This window comes from Panthera tigris, chromosome A1, assembly GCF_018350195.1.
Source record: "Panthera tigris isolate Pti1 chromosome A1, P.tigris_Pti1_mat1.1, whole genome shotgun sequence".
Taxonomy (NCBI): Eukaryota; Metazoa; Chordata; class Mammalia; order Carnivora; family Felidae; genus Panthera; species Panthera tigris.
Genome location: NC_056660.1, coordinates 11,261,390 through 11,274,698, shown reverse-complemented (window position 1 = coordinate 11,274,698; position 13,309 = coordinate 11,261,390). Strand labels below are relative to the sequence as shown.

Genomic DNA, 13,309 nt, shown 5'->3' with positions numbered 1-13,309 from the left:
ACCAAATACTGTAGAAATGAACCAAAGATGCGTCCTCTGTTATCTACTTGGTTTTCAACAGAAAGAACAGGATGGAGCCAGAGGTGAGAATTTCAGAACACTCTTCCCAATGCAAGGTACTGACAGTGTTGAGTGGTGAGCACACTTTTCTTCCCCACAGACCATTCAGGTCTCTGAAATATCCTGGATGTAGTTACCATTAGGCCCCCCCTCCTTAGCTTCCTGTTCATCAAGTCCTGTATTGAGCTGTGAACTGCAAATACTCTGAATCATTAACTGAGGAAAGAAAATGCTCTTTTGTCATTTTTTGTATGAATTGATGCACTCCCGAGAGAAAGAAAGATCATGGGGGTATCAGATAACAACTATACAGACTAGACTTCTGGGATTAATGAGAAAGGATAGGGTCCCCTCCCCCCGACAGAGTCCCAGGTAAGCATGATTTTCTTGATGCAAATACTGCACCTCAGGGTGCCAGACATTCTGAAGCCTTACAAGCTAAATTGTTCAGTGGAAGAACCAGAAGAAGAGCTGAAAAGACAGGATTGCTTGCTTGCAGCTTTTCTTGATTTTGATTATTAGTTTGCTTCCTTTCCCATCATGCTTCCTATTGTTTCTGACTTCCATTTATAAATGGCTCTGGACGAGAAGAGCAGATAATGGTCCCCTCCGCAGCTGCTCCTGGGTCGACCGTGGCTAATATATTTGGTTTCCAGAGGATGTTCTTTGCCAAGTCTCAGAACTCCCAGATCCCGGCAGCTCTAATAGATGATTAAAGTCGTCCTCACCGTGGGACGCTACCGTGGCCTGTCTCCATCTGCTGCATTGTCTTTCTACACGAAACCTCCTGCCTGTCAACTGTGCCATCAGTGGGATCTCAGACTTCTGCCAGTATCTGCCTTGTACACAGACTCCAGCAGATGCAATTTAGAAGAGAAAAGAAGGCTTTGCTAAAATCACGGGCTCGCCTTTTCATCTGTCAAGTTCTAAAGCGATGCCACTTCCCCAAAAGACCAACCTAAGAACAGGCCTGTGTCCCCTGAGCCCCCACTACCTGGTCGTCAGAAACTCAATGAGCTTGTTCGCCTTCTCATCCGCTTCAGCGGCTGTGTCCACGTCTTCGACCTCCTGGGTCATCTGCGGGAGGTTCCCACTGCTGCCCCCCAGGCTGATGCTGGAGGACGTGGAACTGGAGCTTAGCCCCGAGTCTGGCACTGGGGATGACTGGTCCTCTCTCAGGAAGTCAAAGCCACCTGGTGGGACAAGAAGGTCAAGGTAGAATGTGCTAGGCAGGGTGCTTACTGAGGTTAGGAGGTGAGCATACAGGAGGGTGTAGTTATTTGAATCTCTTGGAGGAAACATTTGATTTCAACTATGGTTACGATGAAACCAGACTGATAGTTTTTCCTTGCTTGTGGGATAGTTGCACTGCTGTGTAAACCAGAGTGTACTGGGTAATAGGAGTGCGATCTGTTATTTTGTAGCCTGGTGTTTGAATTGATGCTTTCTGCAAAAGAAGTGGTGTATGCGTGTGTGCGCGTGTGCACATGCGTCTGTGTGCACACACATGCATATGTGCACAGGCCGACGGACAGTTCCCCTATACATCTGGACCCGACTGTGCTGTTAGTAAATTATTCTTGGGTATTCGACCACTTAAATATGTGAAATGGTACCAGTGTTGAGAATACGAGCACCTAATAATGGATGTTATGTTTTGAGTAAATGTGCTTACAACTGTGAATATTATGTGGATATTGCTATGTTTTGATAAAGTATGTCTCGTGGTAGTCAAAGAAATACGGTATCAACAAATATTATGTTTGTTCCCCACCTCATATTTGATTATCATTCTACATCCCTGGGTGTTGCTGGTTTGAAAATGTAGATACGCCATCATCCCTTTTCTCCTACCTGATAATTACAAAAAGTACATAGTTCTGGTGGTCTGAAGATACACTGAAACAGGAGAAGCCTTGGGCCTGAATATCATCTCTGCCATTTGCTGTGCAATCTCAGGGAGTTTATATAATTTCTCTGCAGCTAACTTTCCTATTATAATAAGATAAAGACAATAATTTCTAGCACACAGGTTTTTTTAGCTTCGATTTTTTTTTTTAGCTTGGATTTGAGAGCATCCGCAGTTGAAAGTAGGTGTTCAATAAGAATTAATAAATGTTTATGAAAAGGAGACATTTTCCAAACCCTTTGTACTCGTATTCCACGTGTGCTACAGATTTAATCATTTTAGCTTCCACCGTTTGTCTTGCCTACGGTACATTGTGTTTTGTTTTGTAAATCCCCACTGTATGCCACAAGAGTGGGATAGTGAATGCAAAATTGATGCACTCAGAGATATACAACTTAATGGGCACTGCGATGTTCTCAGTCTAAGACCATGTGCTTAATGGAATACATCCTTATCCCGGGGAATTACGACAGCCAGAAGTCTTCAGATTCTTTTAATTCAACGTCTATAGTGAGGAGTTTTGTGTCTCTGAGTGGCTGTTGATGGGTTCTTTTCAATTAAGTGTAGGTTGGTTTAAAATAAAGGGCTTAAACTGAGGTCAGTAGTCCTTATGTCTCAGACTTAGTAATGCAGTATTTGTTTCCCAGAGGAAAATCTCAGTGTCAAAGGACAAGACAGCACTGAGTACAAGTATTAAGTAAAAGGCACATCGTCTTCAGGGTGATGAATAAAGTATACGGTGACATATGAAGTGCCATACCATATCCAGCGCCAATGCAACGTACAAAATGTTCAGGAATGTTAGTTCGCTATCACTTTAAGGTATTTTAAATGTTCCGATTCTAAATGAAACCCACTGGTCAACTCTTTCGGGAAAGTTTTCATGAATAGCTGGACACAGCAGAGTAGTTTCTTCGACTCAAACATGACTCATCTAATGCTTTCTGTTCTTATTTCTAAAAAGAACATTTTGGTTTCAAAACAGCCATGGTTCTTAGTAGACTTCCACCCGTGGTGCTTTCCAGGAAAAGCAGTCACTAAAAGGGTGAATATTCCTTCAGGGGAACTAGAAGGTCCACAGCGATACACCTGGCACCTTGGCAATGACCTGCTCTCAAGGTGATGGGGGTGGTCACTGTTTGGAGCATTCCCATCCTTCAGTATTTTAGACTGATGCTCTTGGCCGAAGGACATAATTTTCAATGTATCAGTAGGAACATATTTAATGAGAGCAGCAATCGTAATAATAAGGAAACAGACATTTGAAAATATTCAATACTGAAGGATTTTGAGAACCAAGTTAACATCAAGCGAAATGGGGCATATTTATTGTGCTCCTACTTGCTCACTCGGAAAGTTGTAGGGGGGTGGTGATCACGTTAGAGAAGTTAATTTGGGCTCCACAGATACCTTCAGTTATCTTCATATTTGTGATTCTGTCTCAGGGTCTCTGCTATTCCTTCTTTTGTTACCTGTGTAGAGATACTCGGGTTGATAAGCCGGCTGAACTGTTAGAGTCTTAGCTTCACCCATCTCTCGAGTCTGCAGGAGCACAGAAGCAATGGCATGAAAATTGCTGTTGCAAGAGAGGGCAATCAAGAGGTGAAGAAGCAATTTTTTGCTGTGTTCAAAGACTTCAGGCCGGTAATGGTCCAAACCTGGAACAAAAAGTGGAATCTCTTAGTACAAACAAGTTTTAAGCTCGTTTAGATTCCAGGGATAGTAAAGATTCCAAGTTACCCAGGAGGAACATGTTGAAAGAATGTTCAGTTTTCTTTGTTATTGTTTGTGTTACCAACATAAAGAAGTTGGGCTTAGGAAAAATGTTTTATTCCTTAAATCAAATGTTCTCTTAAAATGCTGATAGATGGACTTTTCTTGACCTCTCAGTAGCTTTTGACATGGTTAGCATTCCTCCTTCCTGGGATGTTCTCTTCCCTGGGTCTCCCTGTTAACTGAAGGATTCTAATTTTGTTCATCGCTCTCTAACTAAACTTCTGAGCCTCCCTGGCTTGTTCCTCTTCCCATTTTTATTTTACCATTTGGCTATTTTAAAATCTCAGTGCTTGGCCTGCTGCGCTCTGTCTTCTTTCTGTCTGTGTGCGGACAGTATCTCACGGCTTTAAATCGATCACATCTAGCCAAAGACCCTCAGAGAGGCCCAATATGTTTCGGGTATCTTTATAGATATAGCATTAGCGAGGTACCACTGTATAGTGCAGAAATAGGGCAATTTTAAGCAATGACCGATCAACTGAGATTATAGAGCAGATGTCACATAGAAGCGATGAAAAATGGAAGAGACTAAATATTTCAGAACTGTGGAAAGCAGGACGTCAATGTAAAAGGAAAGCTCTCTGGATTGTGTCTGTAGGGTTTTGACCCCATAGTCCAGAATTCCTCTTCGATCCACTCTTACCTAAGAAGACAGCATGGAGTAATAATGGTAGATGAAGAGCCCAATCTTCTCTCACACTGTGATCCACCACCATCTCAGTCATAAAAATTACAGCAATATTGCACCTAATCAATGACATGGTGAAATTAATGTAACTTCTGAAGAGGATGGAAACACACTGACAGATCATTAAGTCACAATTAAATACAGCCCTTGAGCCCTGCTGAAGAATTATGCGAGACGCTTATTCCAGGGAATGGAATTTATTTTCCAAAAAAGCACAGAATTCCACAGAAAGAAGAAACTTTTGCTGAGCTAATCACAAAATAGGGAGTCTTACTCGTTGCTAGGTAATAAGAGCTGAGGGAGGAAGAGGAGAAAAGGGCCCTCTTTTCCAGTTACTCACGATCTAAAAATCATCACAGAATGCATATCCACATCCAGATTACATCAAGAAAAACTTCTGAGTTACAAGGCAGCTTTGCACATCGGTTGATAGTCAACCAAACGCTACAAATGTGCTGAGAACCGCAATTAAAGTCACGCGTGGTCCCTCTGATTTCAAAGGTCATTTCACTTGACAGGACGTGGAATGATCTCCCTCTTCTCATGGGAAGAAAAGTCCAGTCAGATCTAAGCAGTCATTTCCCACTACCCACAGATGCTACTTACCTGTGGAGGGGTCCCCGGGGAGTGATAGTCTCTGGGAGGTAGTCAACCAGGGGGGCCCAGCATCCTCCAGTACAAGGCATGGGTAAGGGCTGTGGCTGTTTGGTCTCTGTAATAGTCAACAGCCAGCCCGTATACGGAGAAATCGGGTCATCTATAGGGCGAGAAAGACAAGCGTGCATTACTTTTAGGGAGTGATGATTTTTGTTTTCCCTATTTGGTGTTTGTAGAAAGAATCTTACAAATTTAGGCTAGTAAAAATAACTCTCTAGCCATCCCATCTGGTGAGTATGAATTATAGGATCAATGGGTTAGAATTACTTGATTAGATTTTTTAGTCCCTTTATGTTTTGATAATCTAATGTACAATTACGCACTACAGATCAATGGAAAATACAGACGTGCAAAAAGAAAACATTAAATCATTCTCATCACTGTGAGAACTTGGGCTTTCTCCAGTCTTCCCCATTGCAGTAAAATCCAATTCCACGTTTCCAGTTTGCTCAGGACAGGAGCCTTAGAGCTATCTGTGACGTTTCTCTTACATCTCGCATCCAACTCATAATCATGATAATCATGATGAGGATAATAGTAATAATAAAAATAAGTACATTAGGAGCTAACACAGGGAATACCTACTTTGTACCAGGCACTTTTCCATGCGTTGTACATTATATTAATAATTAATAGCCCAGTAATGGGTACCTCTTACCCCTACTTGACAGAAGGGAAATAGAGGTTAGGTAACTTGGCATCATATTCAGTGAGCTGTACCTTCAAAACATATCCAGAATAGGTCCACTTTTCACCATCTCCATCACTGCCAGGGTAAGGCACTATGTTCTCTCACATGGTTACTGCAATGGCTTCCCTACTGTTTCCCTGCTTCTGTCCTGGCCCCGCTACAGTCTGTTTTTCCACAGAGAAGCCAGAGCAGTCATTTTAAAACAGGAGTTCATTCAGGTCTTTCTCTCTGCTTCACACTCTCCAGTGGCTCCCCTCTCCACTCAGAATGAAGTCCGAACTCTACACCGTGGCCTTCAAGGCCTTACACGGTCTTCCTGCTGTTTCTCCCTTGGCTCATCTCCCACCACCAGCACCCTTGCCCACGCCACGCCAGTCATTTGGGCTTTCTTGCTGTTCTGTGATCACGCTCGGCACCACCCAGCTTCAGGGACTTCACCTCTAGCTTTCGTTTTGGCCGCAGAGCTGTCCTGGAGAGCCACGTGGTTCTCTCCTCCACTTCACACAAGCCTTCGCCCAAGCATCAATTTATTGCAGAGGATTTCCAGGAAATCCCCAATCATTTGACATCCCCTCCGCCTCTCACCCTGCTTTAATTTTCCTTTCTGGCACAGATCACCCATTCCCCAGCACTGACTGCCTCCTCCGACTCTCAGACAAGCTGCACGACAGTAGACGTGTTCTTTTGTTCACTGCTGTTTCCCTAGTTCCGCGAACAGTATCTGACATGTGGCAGGGAATCAACAAGTATTTTTTGAATGAATGAACTTCCTCAACAATATCTTTAAAGTAAGCACAGCAACAAGTTTCAAAACAACCTACCCTCATACCTAAAGGAGCTAGAAAAAGAATGAACAAAACACAAATCCAGCAGAATGAAGGAAATAATAAAAATGAGAGCAGAAATAAATGATACAGCAACTAAAAACCCAAACAAACCAATAATAGAACATATCAATGAAACCCAGAGCAGGTTCTTCTAGGAGGTCAACAAAATTGATAAGCCTCTAGCCAGACTCATGATGGCGCTCTTTTTTTATAATGCTCTCCATAGAGGCCGGTGGCATTCAAAGACGACATTTCCTCTCGGGGTCACGTGATATGAGCCAGGTACATGGCTTCAGACAAGCTGGCTCAATCTGGAGAGCTGTGGCGTATCCAAGAAGAACGATGTATTAGATCAGCTTTAGGCAATTTCTCCCAAATAAAGTTTTTCTTGGCTGCACTCTTGAAAGGCAGTGAGAGGTCACAGATTCGAGGCTGCTGGTCCCCTGTAGAAGGCTGGGCTTACCAGTTAGCAGAGCGGATGGACGGGGTGTCTTCCTACTGTGAAGACTGAGGCTCCCCACAAGGGCAGGTGCTCGGACACAGCCCCCTTCTGGGATGGCAGGGAAGGGAGTTTCCAGGGCAAGGCCAGGATTCACCTCAGAAAGCGACCGTTGGGTCTTACTAACGCACCAAAAATCGAGCAACTGGAACCCTATAAATTCTATGCCACGGAGCTAGGCCACAACAGTTTTAGTCCAGAAAAAAATGTAAAGCGGGTGTGACAGTTCCTCATCTCATCTCAGACCTCCGGGTTACCTACCTACAGGATGTTTCACTTTCAGCAAATTAACATCTTGAATAACCATCCAGGATAAGCTGGTTGCAAAATGTACTCCTAAGTAATCAGCTACTCTATAATGAAACTTAAAAGGAGAACAAAAATGGGGAGACTACCAAAGAATTAAGAAAAAAGAAACTTGTGATATTTCTGTTAGGAAAGGACATAATTTTCTTTGTTTCAATGATGTTCTCAGGTACACAGCCCATCAGCAAAAATGTGTTGGATTTTCGGTGGTTAGATTAGGAGTAAGTTGGCCTGAAACTGGTTTTCTACGGTCAGGTCTAAACCACTAGGACGCAGCTGCTATCCAGCCTAACTAGATGTAGCCTTATTATGGAGACACATACACTAACATATGGCCTTGGAAAATAATCCAGGTATTTTAAGTAGCTCTAAAACAGCTTACATAATATTACTAGGAAGATCTTTATAGATCTAGGTCTAAATCAGTTTTCTGGTCCATTTTACTCAAGGTAGTATAGTTTGTCTGTTTTTGTTTTTGTTTTTAATAGAAAATACTTTTAAGAGGCTGCACATGGTCTTTCCATCTGGGTAAACCCAGATTATGAAGCCTCAGGCCACTAGGTCTCACCTGATTTCTCCTTACCCTTCCTATCTCTACTAATCCTTCCAGGAATTCAGGGAGAAAATAATCACCCTTAACATATACCAGATGGCTGGCCACAAGGTTTTCGAATTGAGCCTACCAATCTTTGTTTTTCTTGTAGCATAGGCTATATCCCTCATTGTGTAGCTGGAACCAAAAATACATCAGGGAGAACCCAGTTACCAAAGTCTTAAGGGTATTTGTCCCCTATTAGATGTGGTGCTACCCTCCAGACAGCCAGAGTCAAGGTCTATTACTTAAACGCTTGGAAAAGGAACTTAATATGTTCTGGACTTTCTGTGATAAGGGAGGATATGTTTGAGTAACTTCATTTCATTTTCTCTTATAATGAGTAATTTAAAATATACGCTCTCAGTTCCGTAACAACATGCCATGAATTGGAACTTCTTTGGTCAATAACCGTAATCATGTAAAGCATATTATTGACACATGACTCAAATGAATTCAAATTCTGTGCCAAAATTTTCCCATTAAAATGCTGTTTATGTAGGCAAAACAAATCTATAAAAAAACATTTCTAGGTGAAGTAGATGCCATAACGATAACATTAGACTTCTTTTTAACCCTTTACAACTATTCACAATGGTTTTGTTTTTCCCTTCACAAATACTTCCATTACTTTTTCTTTTTGTCCCTAAAGCCAGTGGTCTGAGTTTATATAATGACTTAATTATTATAATTATCCTCTGAAATTCACTATTTATGTATTTTCAAAATAATTCTTTCTTTATTATAGTGATTCTATCAAATTCTATGTCCAGGAGCCAGAGCAAAGAGGCACACTTTAAAGGAATCAACTGCCAAAGAGGAATATTCCTGACTAACCGGTTAGCAGAGTGGGTGGAGGGGGTGTCTTTCTACTCTGAAGACTGAGGCTCCCCACAAGGGCAGGTGCTTGGACACCGCCCACTTCTGGGATGTCAGGGAAGGGAGTTTCTGGGGGCAAGGTCAGGATTCGCCTCAAAAAGCGACTGTTGGGTCTTACTAATGCACCAAAAATTGAGCAACATAAATCCACAGTCATGGAGTGTTATGTTTTGTTAGTCTTGGCACATTCTGAGGGAGGGGGGGTCAGGATTTGACTGCTTCACCTTTTTATGATACAATTTTTTTTGTCCTCAAATTTGAAATATCTCACAGCAACCAGACTTTTCTTGTACCAACAACTCTCCATTTCTCAACTACTACTCTCCTCCTCTGTAAAATCTAGGCCCATCTAAAACTGATGGTCGGTGCTTGGGAGATGCAAATATCCAGTGTTTGGATGGTACAGTCCCCTGATGGGACACAGGAAGAGGTGAAAATACAAACAGCTTTATCTTACCTCAATAAGCAGTTTTATAGGGACATAGCTGAAACTTAACCTAAGTTAGAGGATGGTAACTATATATGGATTTTAGACATCCCTTCCATTGGTATTTTCAATGCTGGAGAATTGCCTGTCTGTGCATTAAGAAGCAGAGTAAGGACAGCTGAAATATTCTGTCATTGGAATTACTTAGCTCTTACCCAGTTGGCACATTTTCCATAGAAACAAAACAAATCAAAACAACAGCTACAAAGGTCCTATGAAGTGACTTAAAAAATGAACGTAATTCATGAAATACCACCACATTTACAATTTCCACCAAAACAGACAAATAAATCCCATCAGACAGTTTACTGATTCCCTCACCATACTGAAATGTCACAGGAAGTGTTCTTTGGTTCCAGAATTTCTGTAAATTGTGACCAAATGATACCCTTTACCTGCTCCGTACCCACAGAAGCTGTTCAGGGCTTAAACAAAATAAATGAATGCATTGACCTTTTTGGTTTTCCCCACCTTCTCAGGGTACGAAGAAATTCCTGTGACAATTATATCTCCCAGGTTAGTAATTTTCACTTGGCTACTGAGACTATGCCATTGAGAGGCTCACGGTGAAAACCGATCTCCCCTGGGTGAGCTGACGCACAGAGCTTAAAGGTCAAATGCTCTAAGATAGGTTGAAAAATTGAGCTGCGACATTTGTTCTCAAATGGACAATTTCTTACTAGCCTTTCCCCAGATGCATCACCAAGGAAAAAACGCCAGGAATATAAAAGTACAGATTTGGGCTGTAGTTTGAGGTTTTCTGATTTTGAGTTGCCCACTGTGGAGTTTGTTTTTACTTTAAGATGCTGACTCTATGCTTACCTGCACAGTCGGATCACATGGTTACTTAACATTTATGGGTCCCTTTTTAGTCATTAGAACAAGAAAAATCAAAACACTCATTTTCTACTCTCGAAATACATGCATTCCATCTGAAACCCCACATCCTGCTGGTACTTACTTTTATCTTCATCATATGATCCTCCAGAGCTATTGCTGTATCTTGACTCTAGGCGGGTGTGGGCTCTGATGACGTTACTAAACCTTCAAATACAAGAACAACCATCAGAAATACTGACACGTGTGTGTATGTGCTGTTACTCGTAAACACATACTATTATTTAGTGGTTGAGTTTTTGGCAGTAAGTTCCAATGATGCTTTTCCTAAAGAAATCCTGGAAAAATTGTACCCCAAACATTTTGTTTTTCTCGAGAGGGCCAGTAGTCACTCTTGCTCAGGAGCACAGGTTCAAGTCTCGATGAGATCAATATTTTCAGGCTAATATCTGAATTGAACTAGGAGATAGCATTTGGTTAGAAAGAAAATAGCAATGGCACTGAATAATAGGAACCTCTTGTTCACATGGTTGCTTGGCACGTGGTAGGTGGTCAATACGTAATTGCTGATTAATTAGGTCAATGTAGATAGAATTGGAAATATACGAAAATGGTTTCATAACAAATCTTGGGCTTCGTCAGCTTTACAGTATCCCTTAAAATGATGTGAAGGTTTTCAGGAAAAGGTCCCTGGTGAGGAAATAGCGTGGGTAGGGTTATACAACTTGTCAAGTGTCAACCACAGGAAGGCGGCAGTAGAAGGATGCTTCTAGTGTCATACTGCCTCTGAGCAGGAGAACAGGTGATTTTAGTACTGAGCTCTCCCTCACTAGCTCTGTGGCCTTGGCCAGGTCCCGTATCTCCTTAGGGATCCTATTTCCACACCTGCCAAAAAGGAAAAATAAACAGTTCACCCTTTATTTCACTGGAATTGTTGTGGGAATCAAAAGAAATAATGCAAGAATGTTTCCCAAGCCGTGAGACATCTGACCATCAAGGTATTAATTATTATATTTCTACCTTGAATTTCTAGAATTCCTTCTCTCTTCAGGGCACCAAAGGCTTTCAAATCAATAGCGTTTTTATTATCCAAAGGCCTATAATGTGGGGCAAGAGTGTGGCTGAGGAGCAGTGTTGATAAAATGTTATGTCTATATTTATTTTATATAAAATGACATAAACAGGTTTTATCTACTTAATATATATGCTGCCAAAGCAAAGAATTAAGTCCATCTAAAAATATCTGGAAAATTCAAACCACAGCAGGTGTGTTCTCCTTCATTACTGACTGGGTGTTCTGCCTTAATTGACCACAGATCAGTGCTTTATTTCCCTCTAAAACACTGGGAAATTCAGGGCTATTGCTATCCTCCAGTGTATGGGGAAAAAGAACATGCTTTAGCAAAAAGTACTGGATGTTCCGTTTAGATGCCTGCCTTGTCCCGGGTATATAACCTCAGAACGTTGCATCAGTGATTTAGATTTACTGAACACAGTAATGTAACAGACAGTAATGACTCTGCTTTTATGCACTTCTTAAATGTATGCAGCAGATTTCTGACAGTCATCTTTCCCCCAGTAACTCTGTATTTCAAACATTATTGTCATAGCTATTGGGCTATTGCTTTGTGAATCCATAAAACAGAACATCTAGGACATCTGCTCAGTCTGTCTACATCAGACCGAACTTACAAGATGAGTAAAGTGACAAGCCTATTACCTTCCAAAGGTGTTCTTTAATCACATTTGTGCTGATAAATGCAACATTAAAAATGGTGTATGCAGAGTCCAGATCTCATTCAGCAAAGAACAAAAGCAGAGTAATGAAAAAATTCCACATCTGGAGATTTCCACGGGACAGAGAGCTCAAGAACTATATATGGTATATGTTGGTTTTATAATCATGCTCTGGGGGGACCGGGCAGGAAGAATTATAGAATGGATGACAATCCTTCTCTTTCCCTTTGAGATACATCTAAAGGAGAGTTGGGCAGATGTTTGAAGCTGAGGTGAACAAGAGCAGCAAGCCCCTTCCAGATTGTTCTTACTCTGGAGGAGACCAAAACCATACTGCAGCAAAGCATTAGCTTGACAAGAAAAAAAAATAAATAAATGAATAAAAAATAAAAAAATAAAAAGTAAAAACTGGCTCCTAAGTGTAAAATCTGTTATTTTCCTTTGCTTTCCTGGCTTAAAGAAAATAATTTTGGGTCCTGGCTTTAGAGGAATTTGAAGGATTAAGTAGACCAAATGGCCCTTTAATGTCAAAGGTACGTGTCTTAAGAAATATATCATGAATATAGCTCCGATAAGAGAAAAACTAAAAGGACAAAATATTTTTCTAAATTTTTATTCTGCTGACTTAGCTCAAATTAATACTTAGGTAATTTTTGGTAGATTATTAATCTCTATCCCTGTATCAACACAGATCATCGGAAATTTATGCATTTTGAGCTTTATTGCTTTGGTTCTCTATGAAAAACCCTTTCATGGAACTACAATTTTTTTTTTTAAAGCACATTTAAAAAAAAATTTTTTTTTTGTTTATTTATTTTTGAGAGACAGAGAGAGAGAGGACGAGCAGAGGAGGGGCAGAGAAAGAGGGAGACACAGAATCTGATGCAGGTTCCAGGCTCTGAGCTGTCAGCACAGAGCCTGACGTGGGCCTGGAACTCACGGACTGCGAGATCATGACCTGAGCCCAAGTTGGACGCTTAACCGACTGAGCCACCCAGGCGCCCCTCATGGAAGTACAAATTTAAAAAATAAGCTTTTATTAAGGGTTGATGCATTGAAAATACTTATGGAGTTTGGTTCTGCGTATTTGACAAACTGCTATGAACAGCAATTTTAATAAAAATATATTTTCACTTTGTTGTTTGATTAAAAAAAACACCTACATGATAAAATCCTTTGAATTTAGGGTAGTTTCTGTTAGTAGCTTCCAATGAATCATTTTTGCTTATTTTTACACACTGAAAGTTATAAAATTCACCGTACTTTTCTTTTTTACTTTGGTTATTGAAGAACTCAAGGTTAGGTTAGTATTAGCTTTCAGTATTTGTCCTTCATGAGGACTTTTGACACAACTATCTTACTCT

General features: G+C 41.0%; 1 protein-coding gene across 12 annotated transcripts in view; it reads right to left on the bottom strand.

Annotated features, from left to right (window-relative positions):
• The window catches only part of FRY (FRY microtubule binding protein), a 337,838-nt gene that overhangs the window by 64,914 nt on the left and 259,615 nt on the right, over positions 1 to 13,309 (bottom strand). For all 12 annotated transcript variants that reach the window (XM_042996220.1, XM_015544523.2, XM_042995799.1 and 9 more), the window contains 5 exons: positions 10,333 to 10,415; positions 5,040 to 5,190; positions 4,389 to 4,492; positions 3,442 to 3,627; positions 1,055 to 1,253 (listed from right to left, as the gene is read on the bottom strand). In XM_042996220.1, coding sequence (XP_042852154.1) covers positions 1,055 to 1,253; positions 3,442 to 3,627; positions 4,389 to 4,492; positions 5,040 to 5,190; positions 10,333 to 10,415 — 723 coding nt within the window. The remainder of the gene's footprint in view (positions 1 to 1,054; positions 1,254 to 3,441; positions 3,628 to 4,388; positions 4,493 to 5,039; positions 5,191 to 10,332; positions 10,416 to 13,309) is intronic.